At 45.4% G+C, this 23,464-nt stretch overlaps 1 protein-coding gene, 1 long non-coding RNA gene and 1 pseudogene across 7 annotated transcripts in view; 1 reads left to right on the plus strand and 2 right to left on the minus strand.

The window, feature by feature from the left end:
* Nucleotides 1–8,717, minus strand: part of zbtb40 (zinc finger and BTB domain containing 40) — a 17,714-nt pseudogene extending 8,997 nt beyond the window's left edge. Inside the window, exons 1-9 of the transcript XR_015129007.1 lie at nucleotides 8,450–8,717; nucleotides 7,354–7,536; nucleotides 6,617–7,041; nucleotides 6,132–6,271; nucleotides 4,779–4,992; nucleotides 4,234–4,605; nucleotides 3,364–3,570; nucleotides 1,362–1,526; nucleotides 496–710 (exon numbers count right to left, since the gene is read on the minus strand). The product of XR_015129007.1 is annotated as a zinc finger and BTB domain containing 40 (transcript). The remainder of the gene's footprint in view (nucleotides 1–495; nucleotides 711–1,361; nucleotides 1,527–3,363; nucleotides 3,571–4,233; nucleotides 4,606–4,778; nucleotides 4,993–6,131; nucleotides 6,272–6,616; nucleotides 7,042–7,353; nucleotides 7,537–8,449) is intronic.
* Nucleotides 55–21,107, plus strand: LOC147329756 (uncharacterized). 2 transcript variants are annotated; one of them, XR_015129008.1, is made up of 3 exons: nucleotides 55–5,700; nucleotides 6,153–13,075; nucleotides 18,241–21,107. It is a non-coding gene; the product is annotated as an uncharacterized LOC147329756 (long non-coding RNA). The 2 variants fall into 2 exon arrangements; XR_015129009.1 differs by having other exon boundaries at nucleotides 12,935–13,075.
* The window catches only part of usp48 (ubiquitin specific peptidase 48), a 27,730-nt gene continuing 14,035 nt past the window's right edge, over nucleotides 9,770–23,464 (minus strand). The window contains exons 12-27 of one of the 4 annotated variants that reach the window (XM_086291093.1): nucleotides 21,332–21,532; nucleotides 20,353–20,464; nucleotides 20,121–20,263; nucleotides 19,345–19,419; nucleotides 19,093–19,217; nucleotides 16,060–16,182; nucleotides 15,886–15,947; nucleotides 15,634–15,744; nucleotides 15,136–15,266; nucleotides 13,155–13,261; nucleotides 12,958–13,065; nucleotides 12,332–12,514; nucleotides 12,123–12,248; nucleotides 11,955–12,003; nucleotides 11,843–11,869; nucleotides 9,770–10,482 (exon numbers count right to left, since the gene is read on the minus strand). In XM_086291093.1, the coding sequence (XP_086147219.1) occupies nucleotides 10,460–10,482; nucleotides 11,843–11,869; nucleotides 11,955–12,003; nucleotides 12,123–12,248; nucleotides 12,332–12,514; nucleotides 12,958–13,065; nucleotides 13,155–13,261; nucleotides 15,136–15,266; nucleotides 15,634–15,744; nucleotides 15,886–15,947; nucleotides 16,060–16,182; nucleotides 19,093–19,217; nucleotides 19,345–19,419; nucleotides 20,121–20,263; nucleotides 20,353–20,464; nucleotides 21,332–21,532 (1,706 nt within the window). In that variant the 3' untranslated portion in view covers nucleotides 9,770–10,459. Of the gene's footprint in view, nucleotides 11,870–11,954; nucleotides 12,004–12,122; nucleotides 12,249–12,331; nucleotides 12,515–12,957; nucleotides 13,066–13,154; nucleotides 13,262–15,135; nucleotides 15,267–15,633; nucleotides 15,745–15,885; nucleotides 15,948–16,059; nucleotides 16,183–19,092; nucleotides 19,218–19,344; nucleotides 19,420–20,120; nucleotides 20,264–20,352; nucleotides 20,465–21,331; nucleotides 21,533–23,464 lie in introns of those variants that run through there. The other 3 variants (XM_086291095.1, XM_086291092.1, XR_015129006.1) reach the window with 3 other exon arrangements.

The raw sequence follows: 23,464 nt of genomic DNA on the forward strand, positions 1-23,464 counted from the left end.
CACAGCTATGTTAGCATAATATAAACAAGCTAACTTTTTTTCCACTCGATAAAAGTTAACGTGAGTGTTCTCGGTGGTCAGGAACAAATGTAATCGCATGGCAGGATGCTGTAAAAGGACCAAACTTCAGCCAGGAGAACAACTGAGATAATCCATCCACAATACGAGGTTAGTCATTCATATACTGCTGCATGGGCTGGGCTGTAGTTACATCCTAAGGTTTTAAAAACTGAGCTTAAATAAATGATTAGCGGTAATAAAAGCCGAGGGAGGTCAACAGTGATCACTGACTGTTTTAGGAGCTTTTTGAGATCAAATAGAAGAAAATACAAAACATTAAACATGTTAACAACACAAAAGCCATATTAAACGCAGACTACTTTAGGCCCGGAAGTAGGATTCGTCACGTCATCACTGAACAACCGGATATAAATACAGACCATTTACCATTTTACAAACATGGAGTCGTCACGGTGTCCAACTGGCTCGGTGTACCTGGTATGACTTGTTGCAGAGATCACAGCTGAAGGGTTTTGTCCCAGTGTGCGTGGGCTTGTGTTTGTCCAGGAGGGCGGCGCTGGTAAACAGCTTACTGCAGGTGGGACACTTGTGGAACTCCTTGGGGTGAAACTCCTGGATGTGCTGCCGATGCTCGTCCAGCGACGAGAAGCTGAGACAGCACTTCTGACAGTCGTGGGGCTCCGACAGGTCTGACACAGAGCAAACACACCGTCACTGAAACCTGACCAGCACACACAAGCTACCACAGTGTTTGGTGCATTCCCTGAAGAATCCCATTGCTCCCAGTAAGGAAAGGAAACTGAACCTTGGTGCAACCCCTTCATGATGTGTTCTGATAACTGGCACGAGTTTAAGTCGGGCTGCAGCTACACCCGTGTTTCCCCACCTGATGGAGCCACGGCGCACCTACGTGCCGTGGCTCCATCAGGTGGGGAAACACGGCTGCAGTGTGATGATGAAGGTGATTTGTGAAGACCCAGGCAGCAGATCTGATCCACGCTTCTACTGGGTTTCACACCATTAGTACATATGAGACTGTTACTGGCATTGGTGAGATGTGAGGCCCCGGCAGGACCTGAGAGGTCGTCTGCGAGGCTGAAGACACGACGTCTGACGTGTCAGTAATAGTCACAGGGCAGCGATCAGCTGGGACGTACAGGTGCAGTCGGCCTGAAGCCGCTACAGGAACACGTCCGCCTTTGACAACATGGCTGTTAAATGAAAAGTGCCCCACCCCAAAAACAGCTGCATGTATGGATCATCAGTGCCAGTCCTTCATATGTCAGAGAAGCCAGTATGTAAACGCAGATTTCCAAACTTTACTGCAAAAACGTTCTTACGGTGGAAGGTGTGCAGGTGCACAGTGAGCCCGCTGGCCTGGCTGTAGCCTTTGCCACACTCTCGGCATACGTAGGGCCGGTCTCCCGTGTGCGTCCGCACGTGACGCGTCAGCTCTATGGACTGGGCGAAGACAGCCTTGCAGTACTGGCACACATACATCTTCCCTGGAAAATCAAAGAAGCACACAAATGTTGTCTGTACATGCTGCATGATAGAAATACTGCATCTGTGCACGCTGTTGGTTTCTGGGTGTTGCACAGCAAACAGCCTGGAGGAGCCAGGACACCCTCTGATTGGCTCGCCGCCGCGCCGTCATCACACAGATGCAGTGAGACCCAAAGGCCTTAAAGGTGGGCAGAAAAGTACAAAACAGCACAGCCAGACTGGAAACTGCCCAGTTTGGCTGCGCTGTTGTGTTTTGTTGTCCACAGACTCGAGCTGAGTCGCACAAACCTCTGTGCGTCTGTGCGACTCTCAGCTTCTCTGCAGGATTATTATTGAAATGCTGCTTTTAAAAAACATTGTACGCTCGAGTCTTCAGCGCGGCTGCGACGCACATCAGCCTCCTGTGTGTTTGTGTCACACGGGAGGTTATAAGCTGCCTCTCTGCGTTTGGATGAACCGCAGCACCTTCTGCTTGTTATGTTTTGCACATTTCACCAAATGAAGCTCTGTTTAGGTACTTTGTCGGCTTCATTTAGCACATTTTTCACCACTGCTGCTTTTTACACTTCAGCTGGCTGGTTGCTGATCTTATACCATTAAGCTCATTCATCAAATTCTACAAACATCTGAAAGCATTTCAGTCTTCAGCCTGTGTTTCTGCTGGGAAAGGCTTGTTCCAGGTAGTGTGACTGCCGATGAAGCGCTCCATGTTCCTCAGCTATTCCACCACCACTAGATTCCTCTTCTTTTGTCATGTGTGCTGGTGTGTTTCTTATTTCTAACTTTATATTCAACTTTATTCAACAAATTTCCACAAATCCATCCAAGATTCATCTGAAGCGTGATCCTTCAGCTTCATCTTTGAAGGCAGTGACGTCCTCCCACTGTGTGGGAACCAGTGTCTCCAGTGGGAACCAGTGTCTCCAGTGGGAACCAGTGTCTCCAAGCCTATCCTTGTTTCCTGCTGTTCTCTAGCAACACAAACCTCCAGCAGCAGCATCACAGCAGACTTTTTAATGTGATAATTATACGACCTTGTAGTTTACTGTTATATTCCTATGTTCCTTATAGATTTGAATCACCAGTTGAGTCACATGATCTGTGACACGGGATCTCTTAGATTAGCCCGATCCTGCCGACAGCACACCTTCATGTGGACGTGAAGGGGAAACCCCGGGTTGGTTTACAGAGTCAGAACCTGATGGACATGTCAGGGTGAATCCAGATGAAGCAAACGAGCTGTGTAGCACAGGTCCTTGGGTCCAGCTCAGCCTTGATTCATGCTTTTGGAAAAGGCTTCAGGCTTAAAGCTGCTCTTTGAGCTCTGTCTCCCAGTAACACTCTCCTAAAACCCAGTCTAACCCTGCAGTGGTCGCCCACTGTCTTTAATAAACACAGACCTAAAAGTAATGACCACAGCCCTGCCCACTACAACAGCACAGTCACCTCAACTGGAACAAAAGAACCATACTGGTGCACTGTGATGATGCGCGGGACTCTACAGCTCCACACTGACACCACTAAGGTGGATATCACAGCCAGCCAAACGGAGCTTTTCAACCTCCACGCTTTGTGCCATCCCTCCTTCCTCTCTCTTTCTCCCCTTGGTTTCCTTGGTGATAGGTGTGTCACCTATCAATAACATCATCATCATAACTCTGTGGGTTTGAAGTCTCAACACTTTATCTCTCTGGTTTGTCCTGGATGTTGAATCTTTGTTTTGTTCTTGTATCAGTGACAAGCTGTTACACGTGAAAGACACATATCACCACTTGTATATCACACAACCCCAAATGTGTGTGTGTGTGTGTGTGTGTGTGTGTGTGTGTGTCTTACCCTCAGAGTGTCTCTTTTTGGTGTGGTATGCAAGTGCAGCAGCCACGCTGAAGCTCATGTCACAGTGCTTGCAGTGGTAGGGTTTCTCCCCTGTGTGCAGCCTCATGTGATTCTTCAGAGATGAGTTTGCACCAAACTTCGCGCCGCATTCATCACAAGCAAACGGCTTCTCTTCAAAGTGCTCAGTGCGCTTGTGGTAAATCATACCTAAGAAATGAGAAGCACTCATTAAATGGAACAAAGTGAAACGATCGCTGTGCTGTGACGCGCGAGCTGGCCCCAAACTGAGCTCAGAGTTCATGTTACGACAGATGTGATCTTTCCCACGGTCCTTTTGCACACGGCAGCACACGTTTGCTGCCTACGCTGTACGCACTGCAGCTGTGCTGACCAGAGTCGAGTGCACAGCGGGGAAACCACACATCTGTCAGGTACGGTTTCTTTGCTGGTGAAATGACCTGTTTCAGGTCCTTTTGAGATTTAGACTGTAGCCTAGCAGCAACATCAAATGTAAAGCAGCACAAAGTTATACTCCACTCACACAGCAGCAGCTAGCAGTGCTGGCTGCCAGCTCGCAGCTTCCATCTCTGACTGGGATTAAACCAGCAGCCCCATGTTTTCATTACATTCATATTTACCTGATAATTCAGGTAGTGTTACTGCTTGTGACGCTTCTGTATAGTAAATGCTGAAACCAGAAGCCATAATAAGAAACACGTCAGTACCTCATCGACGGTTCCTGCTCTGATCATTATCAAACACCAACACTGTGGATGCAGCCTGAGAACAGCTGTGAGATCAGCACGCCGTTTGCTCCAGCACAGACACTGATCACATCAATAATCTTGCTTTAATGTCACGTGACTTTACCCGACGGGTGGGCGAAGGTGCGGCCGCAGAGGTCACAGGCCGCCTTCTTCTTGACCCGCGTGGCGCTGCGGTGAGCCTCGGCCCGGTGGCGCTGCAGGGCCCGCTTAGACAGCTTCTCAGGACACTCGGGACACTGCTGCTCACACTCCTGGGACATGGAGCAGCGCTTCATGTGTGCTAGCATTCGACACTTGTAATCAAAGCTCTTCTTACACCAGTGACAGCAGTAAGGTTTGGCGTGACAGGAAGCAGGAGAGGAGCAGGGAGGGGAACACTCGGTTGCTACAGCTGCATCTTCCTGCTCCTCCTTGTCACCGTTTTCATCTTCTTCCTGGACACGATCTTCACTCCTGTTCTCCTGCTCTGAGTCAGCTGCAAACATGGACGACAGACTCAAAATACGTAGAAGACATCCACTACAAAAGCTTCCTATCACATCCTGTCCATTTGCTGGACGGACACAAATGTATATAAATACCGAGCTGTCCTTAATGAAGACAGACCTACACATCGTCTTTCATGTTACTCCCGGTGCTCGTCTTTACCTCCAGTGTGGCTGCCATCGGGCTGCCGTACGCTCCTCTCCAGCTCCTCCAGCAGAGGGAGCAGCTGTGTGGGACAGGACGATGAAGCTTTCTGCTTGGCGGTGCGCAGCAGCTTGATAAGCCCCTCCTCTCCGATCTGACCCTCTTTCACTTTACTCATCAGCTTCTCCGACACGGAGCTGGGATCAGCCTCCTCACAGCACCGACACACAACCTGAGAGAGCACAAAGTGCAAACAAAATGAAATTGTGGAGCAGCAGCAACCTTCCAGTCAGTAGATGGCGCCCTCGAGCTACAGCCAGGAGCCGTCACAGCTGTAGCTCAGAGCGAGTTGTGCGCTCACAGTACGCTGACCATGAGGTGGTGCGGTCAGCGAAATGGGAACAGAAATGTGCTTTTGGCTCCAGTACGTAGAGATACACTGTTACTGTCGTCGTCTTCTATGTGGAGCCACAACTGTGCTCGAGTGATTCCTGACACTGTCCAACAAAGGGGGACAGCCTGGAGAGCTACTGTTCAGGGCTCAAACATGTTAAACAACGTGCAAGGGAGGGGTTCTCAACCCGCGGCTCTGGAGCCACGCGGGGCCTGGGACAATGAATACATTAAATAAATGAATAGTGTTTAATTGAAACGTGTTTATTAGTGGTAGTGACTTCTACACTGGGAGATTACTGTGATCTTGAAATATGAAATTTAAATGATATTTGATTATTTTTCGTCGGTCAAACGAGCGCCACACTTCACCTCAGGAGGCCACTGTCACTGAGAATAACTGCAGTGATGCTGAGGTAACCGAGACGTGCAACGGCATCCCGACACGAACGTGTGGATCCTCAGCTCCACAGACGGAGGTGAGCAGCTGCTCTCCACCCACGCCTCACAGACGACAGCGGGAACTTCCCATCGTCCCGTTAACCAGGTAAGATTAATATTTATGATGATGCAGATATTTTTCAGTGACACAGAGATTTGTTTCCAATGTATTTCTTAAATTCAGCTCGAGGCTCAGGAGGCTCAGAGGCGAGATGACCGTTAGTTTGCTACGTGAATCCTTCCAGCTTTTTATTGTGTTGGTTTCTTGTTAGTATTTTAGTACATAAAGAAAATGTAGTTTTCTCTGTAGCACTTCATGTGTTTCATAAGCAACACACTTTGTATGTCGTTGTTTCTACAAAGCATGAAGGTCAGTATTTACAGGGGCAGCTTCATTTTGGATGTGTTTGCAGCTCGGTGGCTTTTTTATGAAACCGGGTCCAAACGGCTCTTTGGGTGTTAAAGGTAGCCGAGCCGTGAGCTAAGGTGGTATTAGATGGAGTCAAACTGTAGAAGAACCAGGGCTTCCTGTTGTACCTGTCGCTCTCTTTCTGTCAGGCTCTCTGCTGCTTGGCTCAGCAGTTCCACAACAGACGACGTGTTGGCGAGGAGACCAGACTCGCTGGACAGCCTGGCTGCCGACGTGTCGCCACCTGAGGATTTGATGTCTTCGGGCCCTGTGGACAGAAAATAAAGTCTAGTTGTTATCTTGTTTATTGTAGGGAGACTATTTTAGACCAGGCGTGGGCAACTCCAGGCCTGGAGGGCCGGTGTCCTGCAGGTTTAAGATCTCATCCTGGGTCAACACTCCTGAATCTCATGATGAGCTCATTAGCAGGCCTCTGGAGAACATCTGGAGGTCAATCAGCTGTGTCGGATCAGGGACACACCTAAAACCAGCAGGACACCGGCCCTCGAGGCCTGTTTTAGACTCTATTTCCAGTAACGTGTGATTTGAATTATTCCTAGATCGACTCACACTATTAAATTCCCCAAACTACGGGTTTAAACATAAGAATGACCTGATGTGTCAGGGAGCTCCACGCGGGCCCTTTTAATCGCCGGCTCGTCATCGCGGTCATGCTCAAACGATTCTTTTTTCAGCTCGTCCGTCACCTCCGCCTCGTCTGAAGACGGGTTGTGCTTGCTGGGCGAGGCTGAGCCTTCAGGCTTCATATTCGGGGCTTTGTCGGTCACGGTGAGGTGTGGCACAGCGGAGCTCACTGATACCGGGGGCTTCTGGTTCACCAGGCTGGTGAGGACTTGCTTAAAGCCAACGGCCACGTCATACATCTGCAGGCTGTCTGCAGCGGCGACTATGCGACTGACGTTGTGTTTACCTGGAGGCAGTTTACCAGTGTAGACCATGTCCAGGAGGCAGCCAAACTCCTGCGAGGAAACCACAGCTGTGTCGATGGAGATGGTGTCGGAGCCATCCAGGAGAGACCTGACGGAGACAGCACCGTTCTGCTTTTAAGCTGCAGTGTAATAAAAGCGAACAGCGACTGCAGCAGCCACCTGTACACCGTGCTGGCATCAATATTAAAGTATGACGGGAGCAAACACAAAGAGCACATCTGTAACAGCTGCTCATAAACTTTACTCACGTGTTAGATTTCATGGTCCTCAATAAACACATTTTTAAAAAAGCCAAACTAAAAGTTCATGAGCTGAATTTGACTCCACAGGAGCGCTGCTGAGATTAGATGAACGACTGTAAGGTCCAAATATGTGACTGCAGAAGAGTCACCAGGTCTACCTGAAAAGCATGCTGGAGGCAGCCAGCACCAGTTTATGTGCGCGATGACGACCCTCTCCCACCAAGATGGTGCAGTCGCAGAAGTGCTCGTCCTTCCTCAAGGCCCACAGCTGCTGCATCAGCTGGCTGCTGTAGTTGGGTAGCTCCATCATGTTGGTTTCAGGGCGACTGCACCAACCACAGCTGTAATCGTTTCATGTCCAAACACACAATCAGGCCTGCAGCATTATCACAACTCATCACTGGTACTTTTCACTAAAACTGCGTTTATAGCGTACTCACTCTGTGCGCCGGCAGCACGAGAAAGACTCACACAAAGCTGCAGTTTATCCGACTACTGTGTAAAAAGCTAATGTTTTTATTACAACATCAACTAGTGTATGAAGCACCACGTGATGCCGGACACGGTAACGCGTGGTGTCTTATCAGCAACTAACGTTCAGTCTTCTTAAACAGTGTTTACCGGAATGTAACTAGCTGTAGCCTAGCTAAGGTTGCTAATGTGCTCCAGAGAAGCTAACTAGTTCCTGTAATATTAGTGAAGCACGCTGCGATACAGAAGCGCTCCCAGTAGAATAAACCCCAGACCATCACTAAGGGCTGTACCTTGAATTATTCAATCCGAGTCTTTATTTAAACTTCTCTGCTGAACAATTCTGCCGTGCGCAATAAAGCTCAACTGTTTTGAAAATGGCGACACGCAGTACGTGAACAAATTGCGACACTTCCGGTTGAAGAAGTGTCATCACAGCGAGCGGTTCGCTTTAAATCTGTTTGTATGACCGTTGGGCCTTCACCGGAGCAGTCATTCAGGGACGTGCGGTGTGGGCTCGTGTCAAACAACAGCTCCACAGTTCATTACAAATATATTCTCTCAAAATTATTAAATTAACGACAAATACATAAAAGCTTTTGCCTGGAACAAGAATCTGTTATATATTCGTAATACAGCGGATGTTCCCCGGGCACTGGACCGGTACCGGTCCGTGAGTCGTTTGGCACCGGGCCGCGAGAGTTGAAGCTCGGGTGTGAAATGTCTGGTTTCCAGGGGGTTAGTCGTGTTGTAGGTGCGTCTTATTTTGAAAGAAATACGTACCCGTTACTATAGCGACCAGAGAGCATTAAGGGGCAGAGAGGAGGACGTTACCGTCAGTGTTGGCGCGTTTCAGCAGCACGCTGCTAACAGACAGTGAATTCACGTTTACTGTTATATTTACAAAATACCGCCGCGGTTCTCTCGGTCGTATCGTTTTGTTGTTGCATTTGTCCGCCACACCTTAAAGGCCGCTCCGTGACGGTCTGACGTTAAACCGTCCGGGGAGCACAAGAGGCTGCGCACCGCTGGTTTCGATGTTCACCACAGCGACTGTTGCTTTGAACATTTCTGACTTCCTCTCAGTTCACTGCATTTGTGGGATGTTTCAGAGAGCACTCGATGCAAACCAAAGCATGACTAGGACAACAACAGTTTAACAAAGTCATTAGTTCAGTGGTTCACTAGAATTGAGATAACAAGAACATTTTGACAGGAAAATAACGGTGCAGGTTTCAACTACTGAGACCATGTCTGATCCAATGAGCAGCCGTAGTAGATGACTTATTGGACATCTGTAGTAAATGTGATATTTGCTTTCTATTCATGCAGAAGTATCAAGAAAACAAAAAGCTGCTGCACCGTCTCATCTACAGAAAATATACAATAGAGCTGAGGCAAGACCCGTGATGCTGTGTGAGGAAGTTAGGAAGCACAGAAAAGTGAGGGTGGGAGTAACAGATGAAGTCTGTATGGCCTGTGATACCCACAGACACTGAGCTACAGTGTCTGTGCAGAAAGACCAATGAAAATGGGTAAAAGAACATGAGGCGGGTGGAAAGGTGAAACTGGAAGTAGTGAATGTGGGCAGGCTTAAATTCCTGGTGTCAAAAGCCCAACGCAGCACAGTGCACAAGAGAGGAGGTGAAGGTGCAGGTAGGGTGGAGAGGTGTTGGTGTAATATCTGAGAGGGAAGGTTTACAAGATGGCAGCGAGAGCCGCTCTGATGTTTGGGCCCGAGACGCAGCACTGACGAGAGGCGGAGCTGCAGGGCGTGAGATGCTTGTAGTGAGTGATGAAGATATGAAAGGGACAGCACAGGCGGGAGTTTGGAGACAGAGGCGCGGCTGGCATGGCTTATACATGACCTGCTGCCAGGCAGGAGGAGAGGAAGACCACAGAGGAAGACCACAGGGATGCAGTCCAGCCAGGTAACAACAGACCATCTCGGAACAGGACGATATGATCGCAGACGACCTGCTGCTGCAACCTGGAGCAAGTTCATTCATTTGCTGTTAGTGAACACTGATCAGCAAGTATCCCATGAACTGACACAGACGTGTCAGGCCCTGAATGAACTCAACATTATGAAGGCAGGGTGCTTTGAAAATAACTTTATTGTTTATAAGAAATAACAGTGAAAAGAAGACAACGTGTCACTGCTTACATTTGTTTCTCACCATTTCATTCTCTCCAGCGTATGATTTCCATACTTTGTAGCTATGTAACTGCAAATGCCACATCGAGTGTGTGTGTACAAACACACACATATGCTTATATATACACATACATATACATTTATATATGTATATATAAAATGACTGTGTGGAGGTAATACATGTTCTAAGATTTATGAGCCAGTATATTTGCAATAATTAACAGTAACTAGTGCATTCTTCTGACAAACCTGAAAACGCTGCAGTTACAAGATAAGCTTACACACAACAGAAAGAAAGAGCATCATCTTCAATTTGTCTTCTGTCATAATTTAAAAGATTGAAAAATAAAACATTTTCTTGACCCACAGCAGATCTGAGCTGAAGCCAGGTCTCAGAGTGCAGCGTCTCCAACCTGCTTTCTTTACAAACGTTCGTATCACAGGCCAGACAACCTCATGTAGAGGAACTTTGCAAGATAGTCACAGTTTTATCAAAGAAAGCCTACTCAAAAGGTAGAAAAACAAAGTACAGAACAAATTTAAGAGCTTATTTATATGGACACAACATATTCAAGCTTTTTTAAACTTTCCATCCGTCATCGTTCCAGTTCAAGCACAGCTACAAACAGCTGTCCTCAGTGGCCGAGCAGCCCGGTGCCTAGAGGAGGTCACAGTGATTAGAAAGAAATACAAACACTGTCCGGTCACACGCTGTGTCACAGGTCTGTATGACGAGTGATATGATGAACTACACATTGTGGCAAAATACAGTTTATGGCAATATTTCTTTCTCTTCTACCGCCCCCACAAGAATCACGTGACAGTACGAGAAAGAGCCGTCAGCTGCTCCAAATAAAGCTCAGACTCAAACGTTAGAACAGGCTTTCCCCCGCAGCACGCCGTGTAATAAACACTCACATCTAAACATGTTAGCTTCATGCGTGGGCCAACACACTCGACGCCCAGCTGGAAACACTTCACACAGGTCGAGGTCACAGAGTTTACAGTGAAAGCACTACTTTGTGACGTGTGGTTATCAGGATGAGAAATGTCTTATATGAGAGTTTGGTCACATTGCACAGCCCTAACACCAGCTGTTTGTGAGTCCTTGGGTTTATGTCTGTGAAGGATCTCAGTCGTCCACGTCCTCATAGTCCAAGGAGCTTGGAGAGAAAAGCGTCTGGACTTCTTTAAGTTTCTCAAAGACGTTTTTAAGATCTCATCCGAGAAGCTTCTTCAGTTCTGAGGAAGCTTCTCGTCTTCAACGAGCTTTCCAAGCTCATTAGACTTGACTTTATGCTTTCTGCTGCTGCCAACTTGTGGATGGGACTGGGAAAACAAGGACACTGGCTGCCTGCTGAGGCAGGTAGGCCTGTCTTTAATAACACGCTGGGTTAGGCTGGGATTGTAACAGCGCTCATCATTAGAAAACAAACACGTCGTCTCTCGTTATACAGCAGCAGCGCTTATGCATTCACACACATTCATACTCCGATCAGCTGGTTCAGTATCCAAGGATACTTTGGCATGCAGACTGGAGCAGCCAGGGATCCAGTCAGTGCAGGGGTGTCCAACTCCAGGCCTGGAGGGTCCTGCAGGTTTTAGACGTGTCCCTGACCTCCTCAACATGTCCTGAAGTTCTCCAGAGGCCTGGTGATGAACTAATCATGTGCTTCAGGTGTGCTGACCCAGGGTGAGATCTCAAACCTGCAGGACACCGGCGCTCCAGGCCTGGAGTTGCCCACCCCTGACCTACAGCCAGCACTACCTGTGGCTCTCCTGCAGCTATTAGACAGAGGGCGTATATACAGCCTGTTTCAGACACAAAGAACTTGGGACAGCCCACATGTGGTTCCTATTCCCAACATTTGGGCTTGTTAGTAAGAAAGAGTTTACTGGTGTCATTCCAACTAACGTATTTCACTTTTTTCCTTCACCTGCTCCATATCCCAGCTGCAGTGGCTCTGTGCCCTACACTGTGACCCACCACTATTATGTTTGAAGTAAAACATGCTCACCTTTAAATCCCTCCTCAGGCATTCTCACTGTGAACAAAGAGGAACAGCCAATTTAAGAAAGCAGTCCTTCTTTTAATCCAGCTGTAGTGGAAGCAAACACAGGCCTACTTACCTTGATAGACATCATCCATTGCAGCGTAATCTGCTATTGGCTCATCAGCCTGCAGCCAAACAACAGAACATATTTGGAGGAAAAGGAAAACGTACGGGATCCCACTGTAGACGTCAGATTATCGTTCTAGCGATTGTTGTGTCAGGATGAGGAAACTGTGATGTGTACCTTCAGACAGATGATGCTCTCCGGGATGATTCCCAGGCTACCCAGTGTGGCTGAGTCATCTGTCAGACTTTTTCCATCAATGAAGAGATTTTGGTCAAATGGAGCCACAGAGAAGGCGTGCATGATCTGGACAATGACAGGCACAGTGGATTTAGTCTGGTCAAACTGGCCCACTCACTACTTTGTGTTCAATAATCTGAATTCCTCACTTGTATTTTCAGCTCTTTCAGAGTCTGATTAGCTGAAACGATGAGCGCTTTCTCTCCTCGGAGTTTCCTGTGTCGGGTGCTCCTCCTGATTCCACCTGGTTTGGCCACGTTGGTCACAACACCAGCAGCAGCTGTGGACACACTGCTGTCACTCAACTTTAGCCGTTTTGCACCGTCCTGTGACTGAAAGAAACAAAGTCTTCATTTGTAACAGATGATGAATTTGAGTCAAAGATACAAGTCTTAGGGGAAACCCCCCCAAAAGACTCAGGGACATCTGTGCGTGCTGCTAGCAAAGGACTAGCAAACTAAATGGGTTTCTTCAAGGTCACGTGAGGTTTTAGAGCCGTCACAGCAGAAGTGACTGTAAAAACAAACTCCTAGATTTAGCAGCAGCATCATTACTCAGACATTTCTTGTAGCTGCTTAGCAGACTTGCACTATAATGAGATATTTTTGTCTGGGTTCATTCATATTTCTCAGTCGTGTTAGTGCAGAGAACCTGCTGTAGCCTTTCTCTGCTGACAGCTTTGACGACATCGCTCGTTGTTGAGCCGAGACGTCCTGCCACTGAATGTAATTACTGAGACCTTTCTCTTGCAGACGCGTGGTGCTTGTGTGGTTACCTGGCTGAAGTCGGGGTCTTTCTCACCATCCAGTTTGGGATGTTCTTCCTTCTCCTCCTCTGCTTCAGAGCTGCTGACGCTCAGCTCTGGAGCAGCCTCCTTTATCATCTACGCACAGGTAAATAAATGTGACAGGAGAGGCTGTTAGACACAGTCAGCGCAGCAGCTGTGAAAAGTTTGAGGTAAAAGGTCTTTACTCTTTTGTCTTCAATAACTTTGCGTATATAGATGGTGGCTTGGGTATACTCTCTGAGGTCCCTCTGCTGCTGGAAAAGGAAGCTCTCTCTGCATTCCCAACACAGATCTGCACACAAACACATCCATTTGAAATAAATCGAGGACAAAAGCCAGAGCATCACTGATGAAGTATCTGATCGGGCTCACGGGTGAACTGTGCCTACGAACCAACCAATGTGACCTTCAGCACAGTTTGGGTCGTGATTTTTGGACGGGCAGACAACCACAAGTGCTCACTGGTCCTTTAGCTGAATGAGCTGGTTAAACTGTTCCTGTATTATAGCCTGCCCTGCCTTATTTAAGGTGCTGTGGAATGAACCAGATGTGAGGTGCACTCTGTACATGAAACTGCCTCAATGATCTCATTTTCATGCACGTTTTTGTGACCTAATATGTGATAACTTGGATAAAGATCGGGCATCTGGAGTAACGCATCCACAGTTTGTGAAAACCTCAGACTAGAGCTGGGCGATATGAGATTTCTTCATATCACGATATGTTTTTTTCATTTCAGGCGATAACGATATCTATCACGATATCAGCCAAATAACTATATTTGTAAGATTTAAATGTGCCGTTGCTCACAAGTAAAATGTGAAATAATCAGCAGCTTGTTTTTAAATATTTATTTCCCATAATAAGTTCAACAGGGTAGATGTACTTAAGGAACATGAGACTTTTTCAGATAAATAAAGGCAAATATTGCAAACTACACAAAAGGCAGCCGCTAAAGCGTTTAAGTTTCAAAATAGAACAAATGAAACAGACTAAACTGTCAATTCCACTTAGAAACAAAATATTAATTCTAAAAATAAATCTTAGTTTGTTTTACAGAAGAACAGACAAAACTGACTAACTTTTGTCAATATCAAATAAACTGAGAACTAAAAGGAAATTCTCAATCTCTCCTTGTTGTATAGCTGAGCTTTTCAAACAGTTTTAACAGTTACTTTAGTCTGACAAAAGCCGAATGACGAATTAGCGCTTCCAGTCAGAGACTGAGGCTACGTCCACACGTACACGGGTATTTTTGAAAACGGAGATTTTCCGTTTTCGTTTTAAAAAATAATCCCGTCCACACATAAAGGCAGAAATGAAGGAAAACGCTGCTATGAACATGCCAAAGCAGCAGGTGGCGCTAGATTCCTAACCGTGCAGAAATGTTGGCCAATCAGAAGTCTAGAAGCCTCGGTGGGAAAAAGTAAACAAAGCTGGGGCATAGAAGCAGAACCGAGTCGTATGTGTGGAGGGACAGTAACTGTGTGTATATGTAAGCATTTAAACACTGCAGAGAGCAGAATTAACAGTAACAGTATTGTAGAAATTCATTTCACCGAAACAATAACGTGGCGCACAGTGTGACGCATGCACCAGTTTATTGTATTTACAGTGCACGCTACTCTGTTTTTTGTCAGACTTGAAATAGCCGAAATACCTTCACACTACGGAACTTCTATGGCTCTTCCGTTCGACAATCTCTCCGGCGTTGGAACCATCATCTGTTTTCTCTTCGGTCACGCTCGGTTGATTTTTCTAGTCGGCACACTCATTTCCTCCATTACCCGCTGGCTGCTTCCCAAACAAACACACGTGCGGCTTGGCACTTGTGCTGTACGTAACAAGTCACGCGACGTGACGCTGCGGCTGTGATTGGTTCGGCTCTGCGCTACTTAATTTGGATTGGCTGACCTTTTTTTTTTTTTTTTTTGAGGACAAGAGCGGCGAGGTCTATCGCGATAGCTTAATTTCTCTATCGAGTAAAAGTTATATCGCGATACATATCGTTATCGTTCTGTCGCCCAGCTCTACCTCAGATGTTTGTCCACATGCAGTATCCACAGCTCTATATGATCATTAGAAAAATTACAGTGGAATTTAATTCTTCTCTTCAATTTGCTCGACCCTCTTCTCCACATAAAAGTCCAAAGTGGGGTGACGTACCAGGTTGAGTGGTGTACTGGGTGGTGGAGCCACTTGGTGTAGTCCGTTTCAAGCAGTGGATGGAGATTGGCTGGTCCACGATGAAGAGTCTGCTGATCACATCCCATTCGCTTGGCCACAGCAGAGCTACACTGTGCGAAACAACCAACAAAATCATTTTTGTCAACACACCATGAAAAACAAACAGCCCAACAGCTGAAGAATGGCAGCAGGGTAAGGCCTGAGCCATTAACCAAGCATTATGATTCGTTAGCTGCATGCTGACTTCTAATTGGCCATCCTGCAGAGACAATCTAAAACTTCTTTGATCTCGACTGCCAATCAAAGTGCTGATCGTGTGGAGCTCACGGACGTTTCCAAACAGAAAAACCACAACACACTTTGGCCATGAATATACTGCTGGGAAGGTCATGCAATGAACACCTCGGTAAGAACGACACACACCCAAATTTAAAAGCAAGACACAGGACAACTTTGGGACATGTAGGCAGAACTCACTGTTGTGCCTCTCCGTTAATGAGCGAGTCGTAGGTGAACATGAAGCCTCCGTGTGGACAGAGCAGCAACGTGTTGCTAACATTGGACACGGGGGAGGATTTCGTAGGTCTCCTGTGTAAAACACACAGAAGAGAGAAAAACAGAAAGTAAAAGTGAAACTGCAGAATGGCAAGGATTCAAAATCAGCTGTGAATGGTGCATACAGTCAAACTGTATCATCATATAATCACTTTACTGTCAAAACAAACATACCTGATAAATTTTCTCCACTCATCCACAAAAAACAGAGGAACTACATAAAGCACATCTGTGCCCTGGGTACACAAACCAGAAAACAGCGTCTGTATTTACCTTCTGTCATCATCATTCAAACAGTATTACTCATATGAAGAGGGATTGGTGTTGAGTACGCGCTGCTCGGCTTACCTGAGGCCATTTGGTGAGCGCTGGTCGATTTTTCTCATGGAAGAGGTTGAGCAGCTGGTTCTTCTGGTCTAGGGCCATCATCTTACTGACGGCCTCATTGTCCTTTTCCTCCTGCTCCATCGTCTGGAAAGAGAAAACAAATCTTTCAGTTCCTCAGCTGACCAAATGGCACATCTACCACCGCCTGGTAATGGTGCAGAGGTCCATGTTCATTTGTAGGGGTGGGTTTAAAAATGTATTTCAGTTTGAACTAGAAAGTGCATTTTCTGAAGAAACTGTGGATGCCTTTGAAGCATCCACACAACTAGAAAAATGTTCATTTCCTGCGAAAATGCTGTGTGGATGCCTCAACGCTGAAGCTGTCTGCTGAAAAAAGCTGAAAAAGATTTTTAAAAAGTTGCAAAAAGTTGTATGGTGGTGAAGAAACCGAAAATTCTGCTATAAAAAAGGTGCAGAAGCAGAAATTTTTGCTGAAAAGTGGTGAAAAGCAAAAAAATTCTACTGAAAATGGGTAAAGAAGCTGAAATTTGTACTAAAAAGAGGTGAAAACACATGTTGCCAGGAGCAGGATTCGAACCTGGCCCTTCTGATCTCAAGACCGTTACTCATCTCACTGAGAGACTGACAATGCTTCTGAAATTAGCAGAAGTTGTTGGAAGTTGTGCTGATAAGAGGCAAAAGGGCTAAAAATTCTGCAGAAAAGAGGTGAATCAGCAGAATTTCTGCTGAAAACACCTGAAAAAGATGGGATTTGTGCTGAAAAGGGGTGAAGGCAAAGGTGCTGGGGTGGATAAGAGTTAAATAAGTTGAACTGATAACTGAAAAAATTGTTGCCTTAAGCGGGATTTGAACCCGGGCCTCCCAGTCTGAGAACGGCTGCTCATCTCACTGAGCTAAAACACAGCTCATCCCGGCAAGCAAAATCAGTCACCCCATGGATAATGTGGAAGAAACGGGCAAAAAATATTGCATAAAAAATTCAATATCTCAAAAAGCATAGAAGTGCGGAGCACCAAAAGTCATAGCAGAAAGAGCAGAATTTGAACGGTGTAAATAGCACCAAAGCTGAGGGAGTAAAACGTGCGCAAGCAACCAGAATAATAAAGAGAAACAGGAACTCAATAGTGTGGATGCCTTTGTGGCAATAATACAGATGTAGAAGAACAACACTGTGCTTTTCAAGCATTCACACTAATAAAGTGATATCAATTCATTAAATCCTCAAATGATTAGTGAATAAAAATGTATTTTGCCAGATTCTCAGCTTAAAGCTCACAAAACTATTTCAACAACCTCCAAACAGCTGAAACAGTAAATGAGAGCAGGTACACGAGTTCCACACAAAGACGTAAACTCAGAGTGTGGATGGCACACGGCGTCGGGCTGAAAGCCGACAGCTGACGCTGCAGGTTTCATCACTCTGAGCGAGACCGACTAAACCAGCAGCAACAGAAACTGCGTGTCCCGTTACACAACATCATCATGACTCTGCCTGTTTTGTTTCCACCATGATAAAATCACACTTCCTGCACAGCTCTGTGCTCAGAGACCAGTTTCAACTCTGTTTTCTGCATTGTTCGCTTGCTTATTACACACCAGTCTGCCGTTGTCTTTTTCTTTTCAAAACTGACCTCTCACACTAAAGCCTCATTTCTGTTGTTCAATAACGAAGAGATCTAAACTTTTTAAAATGATCACAAATTGCAAGACACTTACCCGTGTCTGCAATCAAACCTCTGTAACTTTGCTCTGCTTCAGCAGCATCAGCTAATGTTCAGGTGCTGATTCCTGGTTTTCTTCAGTTTTTGATCGAATGCAGAATATTTTTAAGGTTATGTGCTATAAAAGGCCAGGCAAATCTGCTTCCTGCTTCTGTGTTTTACCCTCGATACTCTGACACAGAGGCGCCTGCTGTGACGCTCTCACAGTGTCAGCTTTGGTTTATACGTAGATGTAAAAATATGAAGCTGTACTGATAAGTGATCAGAAATATTTCTGACTGACTGAGTCTAAATGGAATCAAATCTAGAAATTGAATGTGATACCAAGCTCTATTCATTTGTAGCTCAATATTAACAGACGGAAGTTTGTCAGCTGTGGTTATCATCAGAGGGACAACATATTCATTTTTCAATATGATTATATCACACGTATTGAATATATCCATCCATTCTTTTCCAGGGGCTGTTGGGGAGCCTATCCCAGCTGTCCTGGGGTGAGAGGCAGGGTACACCTTGGACAGGTCACCAGTCTGTCGCAGGGCCAACACCCAGAGACAGGCAACCACTCGCACTCACAGTTAGAGTTACCACTCAACCTATCCCACTAACTCCACGTCTTTGGACTGTGGGAGGAAGCCGGAGTACCCGGAGAGAACCCACAGAGACACGGGGAGAACCGGCAAACTCCACACACAAAGACTCGAACCACTGTGCCACCATGCTGCCGAATATAGAATACCAATACACTGGTGGAAACCATCAGTATTTCTGTGCATTAATCATGAAGGCTGTCCAGCTGATTTTAATTTAAGGGTCACATCAATGCCAGTTTCATCTGGAGCTGTGTGGATTAGTAACACCAAACCATTTCATTTACTGTAAACAAATGTTCATGTGTAACCTCCTAGGACCTGCGTATATGTGGACGTCACATTTTGGGTTATTTAGACCAACATGCTCAAGTTTGCTCTGCAAGGGCCTGATATCCACTTACGAGGACGTTAAACTGCTACTGTTCTGTTGAAATTTTACATGAATAGCCTCATATGTGGCTCTCATTTTTTAGAAACAAAAATCAGGTAATTCTTTGTTTTTACATTCATCAGGTCCCAATCAGCCCAGATATCAAAGAGAAATTTAAAATGCTGCCGTGGAAGAGTTCGGGTCTGAGGAGGTTAATGAACCATCCATCTACACAACATGAACTGTGTCTGACAAATTGTGATGCAGGCTTAAAGAAAATATACTTCAAACATAATGTAGCTGCAGTGACGGCACAGGGGATCAGTGTGACGCACTGCTGTGCACTAACCAGGCACTGCTGACAGGCCTCTTGGTCCTGGGTGAATTCTGGGGCTTTGGGGAAGTATTCCCGAAACTTGGTCCAAACTTCAGGCGACACCAACTTCCGTTCAGTTTCCAGAATACTCAGACCCCCTACACAGTAGGCACATAAGAATTATATTATGGATGTTAGCACAGCCATAACAGCGAACGTTGTTTTGTTTTTAAAGTGTTTAAAACATCTGCATATCTAATAATTACTGCTGATGGTGGCAAATACCGTGACTGCAGGCGATATCTTCATTAAAAGTCTTCATCTCATCCTCAGTGCACTCCGACAGCTCTGAGCTGAACTCTGCAAACAAACAGGTAATGTTCATATCCAAAACCATGGTCGCAGATGCCAAACGTGGCTGCACATGCAAAGCATGACTGGTGCACACACATAGTCACTGGACACTTTGCTGGTTACAATAAAAGCTTCTCTTTTTCTGAAATACTCAGAACAGCGTGGCTAGCCCCTGTGCACATGCCACGCTCAAAGTAAATTCATCTTTCTCCCTCATTCTGATGTTTGGTTTGCACGTCAGCAGGTTGTCTCGGCCACGTCCACATGGCTAAATCCACGAGTGTCTGCCAAGGAACTGGCTGATTACACATTTGTGTCAACAAGCAGCTGAACAGATGTACCTAATAAAATGGCCTTTGAGTATATTCAAGAGTCTGTCTACAGTTGTGAACAAAAATCTATGAATGTTATTGGCTTTTCTGGCCACTTGAAAAAGATTTTATGAACAAGTAAACAAAAGAATGCCTCAACAACCCTGGGGAGGTCTCTTTAGGGAAAACAAAAACAGGACAAGCATCAGAATCAGGTCAAAATCAATACTTATTATGTAATTAATATGAGGAATATTATGTGCAGCAAATCTGCAAATGATGACTGAATGAAACACAGTAAATGTCTGTTATTTTCAGCTTGGCTGACAGGTACAAAAACACAATAATGGAAGTGGAGGGCAGAAGAAAAAATACAATTGTAAGGGTTATTGGAACCTTTACTGTTGTTGGTGTGTGGTCCCTGTCCATTGGTCTGGCTGTTGTTGTGTGCGGTTTCATGTTCATCCTCCTCCAGCTGTTCCAAAGCCAGTTGCCTCCAGCTCCGCAGAGATGCTTTGCCTACCCAGAAACCTGCACCACTGATACACAGTGCAATAAAATGTACTTTTATATGGACTTAAGTCAGGACATTGATTCGCCAACCTACGCTTAGCCAGAGTGTGCTTACCTGAATGTGCGCTTCACCAGGTTTGAGATTTCCTTGTAATCTTCACTGAGCTGGTTCTTCAGCCGAAGCACTCTGCATCGTTGGCTAACACACTCTCTGCACAAAGACGACTCTAAACAAACACACAAAGTGACCTATACTGTTGTACGGAACATACACTATAGACAGAGCTAATCTGCAGTATTTTCATATTCTAGCATACTCGTGAGGTTACTGACCTCTGCAATAACTGCACTACTGTATAGCTCTGTGTAAATAATCATTCTGCACATTCAATAATCTTTAATCCTACAACTGTTTACAACTTGCATAGTTCCCATTTCTGTATAGCTGTATATCTCAGATTCTGTAAAGTTATTTATTTCATATTCTGTATAGTTTTTCATATTTATATCCTGTTCATATCCTGTACATAGCTTGTACTCACTACAGCCTGTACATACTTATAGTTATAGAACATTCACAACATACTTCATACCGTGTACATTATAACATACCATAATAGACCCATTTCTGTAATATACTCACATATCTATATTATTGCTAATATATATTGTAATATATCTATATCACTAAAGCACTTCTGGATGGATGCAAACTGCATTTCGTTGCCCTGTACCTGTCCATGTGCAATGACAATAAAGTTGAATTCTATTCTAACAAACTTTTTTAAACAAATGTTATCGGTTTGCTGCATTCTCAGGCACACCCTATCAAAAACTGTTAAAACACATTTAATAAACCTTTTTCAAAGTGAACAGGTGAATCTGACAGCTGTCTGCACTTGTCATCCTTACCAGTGGTAAATGTGTTGCAATGACACAGTTTGTGCTGAAACAAGATCATTTTGAGTGTAATTTGAAACTCTTAGTTCACTTTGTCATTAGTCTGACATGGTTAAATATGACAACGATGGATGTGTAACTTGAAGAAATGAAACTATGACGGGTGCAGAAGCTCATGATTTGAAAAGTCTAACCATTCAGTCTAGGCCCTCCACCATAGCGTTCATACAGGAGTTGTGCAGCTTGCATGGAAACCTTCCTGGAGTCTCCCACTTTGTCTGGGTGAAGTTTGTCATGAGAACACAAGAAGCGGGAGCTGTCAATTTCTTTAGTGGCAGTGGAGTCATCAAGCCACTTCTTAAGCCAGTCAAGGGGGATAAACTCATACGGCTCACCTGTACACAGAGAAAGCAGAGGGACACAACCATAAGGAGAAAAATCCAGGCTTCTATTGTGGTAACAGCAGGTTCCCTGTACCTTATCCCAGACATACATGTGTTAACATTATCATGTTACACATGCAAAATTACTCTTTCAGTTTCGTAAACAAACAAAACCAAAAACCGACAGGCTCAGAGGCACAGTGCCAGGGAAGGCAGGCTGGCACCGTTGCAGCTGGAAAGTTGCAAGAGATCACCAGAGATCACCTTTGCAAATAAATGATCACTGGCCTGTAAACCTGACTGTATGTGTGTGATGCTGGGGTCCCAGAACACATGTGTCTCAGTGGTGCCAAAACCCAGGCAGGCATGTGGGAACACAGCCTGCACACCCAGTCCTATTACTGGTGCAGACGGTGGTGGACCTAGCAACGTTGCAGCAAGAGCAAGTGGTGATGTGGCAGATGCAAACGGAGAAGCTGCAAGACCAGGCTGAATCGTGGTTCAAGAGTTGGGAGTTCGCCTTGTAATCGGAAGGTTGCCTAGTCCTCCCTAGGGGGGACTAGAGAAAGCGCTATACAAATGCAGGCCATTTACCATTTACCAATCCTGGACGCAGTTTCTGCAGAGGCTAGCTGCTTGGCCTGCCTCCTTTGGCACCGCTGCTGCTCCCCCTGGCTCCGGTGGGACTCTACTGGATCAGGGAGGGGGGTGACCCCCAGGCGTTCTGGTTTGTTGAGTCACAGTGGAGGTGTGTTAGTAGCCCGAGGTGGAGTGGGTCCTGCGGCTGCTGTCACTCCTTTTGGGAGCCCAAGCCTTGGCTCTCAGCCTATCCGCAGCGGCGAAAGTCAGCTTCTAAGACGTCCAATGAGCAATAGTGGATTGGCTGTGGCTCTTCCCAGAGGACCACCATTGATGCTTCCGGAAGGCGCTAATGTGGCCGGAGGAACCGGCCTATTCCAGGTGGCTGCACGACTTGGCAAGCTAGGCAGTTGGACTGTGCTTGAGCAGTTCATGGAGGGGCTCCTGGCTAGGGCTGCTCGATTATGGCAAAAATGATAATCACGATTATTTTCACTGAAATTGAGATCACGATTATTTGACGATATTTATTTAACCCTTTAAGACCTACCATAGAACCAAGTCCGCCAGAGCTTATATTATATTTTTACATGTTATAGAGCCATTTGTGAGCATTTCAAGTTGCTATACATCAATACAACTGTTATAGCCCATATTTTAATAATATGTATGCATTAAGTCCATAGTAATTACATAAATTGCAAAAAAGTGCAATAAACTACAAAAAAAATTGAAAATCGCTTTTGTTTTGTTTACATATATTTCTACTTGGAGAAGTTTAAGAGGTTTATCCCTCAAAACTTTAAATACAAAAAAGTTGCAAAAAATAGTTTACAACAACAGGAAATTTATTTTGAGTGTCTTCATAGTTTTATTTTGGAGATACAGCAATTTTTATATACTGCAGGAAAAACAAAAAACAATCCTATGATGCAAATTTGCAAAGAAAACAGCAGGTGCATCATTTCACTGTGGGAAGTGTTACGAACAGCTGATAGGAACGGCAAAGCGTGTTTCTGGAATATTATGTTTTTGTTCCTGCAAGCGCTTTTTATGCAGTTTTTGCAAAGCTATATGTGGAAGGAAACCGTGACCGAGGACAAGCTGATGGCATCAGATGTAAGTACAACTCCTCCGGTTTCATATGCAAAACAAATTATTGCGCTAGCTTACACGGTTCAGGTTCTACAGGGATTTAAAAATAGTTACGCAACACGGAGCGTGCTGCTCTGACCGGATTTAAAGGGTTAACAATGACTTTAAAAAAATAATATAACATAGTGTGCAACACCACTGAAGTTTGTTTTTTTAAAACTCTCTTTTCAACCAACAGCAGTCACTCTCCTCTCCAAATAACTCCTGCTT

This window comes from Aulonocara sp. 'chitande type north' Nkhata Bay, linkage group LG5 (assembly GCF_057382095.1).
Source record: "Aulonocara sp. 'chitande type north' Nkhata Bay isolate Kocher_YH1m ecotype deep benthic linkage group LG5, A_spYH_male_GT1.1, whole genome shotgun sequence".
Lineage (NCBI taxonomy): Eukaryota > Metazoa > Chordata > Actinopteri > Cichliformes > Cichlidae > Aulonocara > Aulonocara sp. 'chitande type north' Nkhata Bay.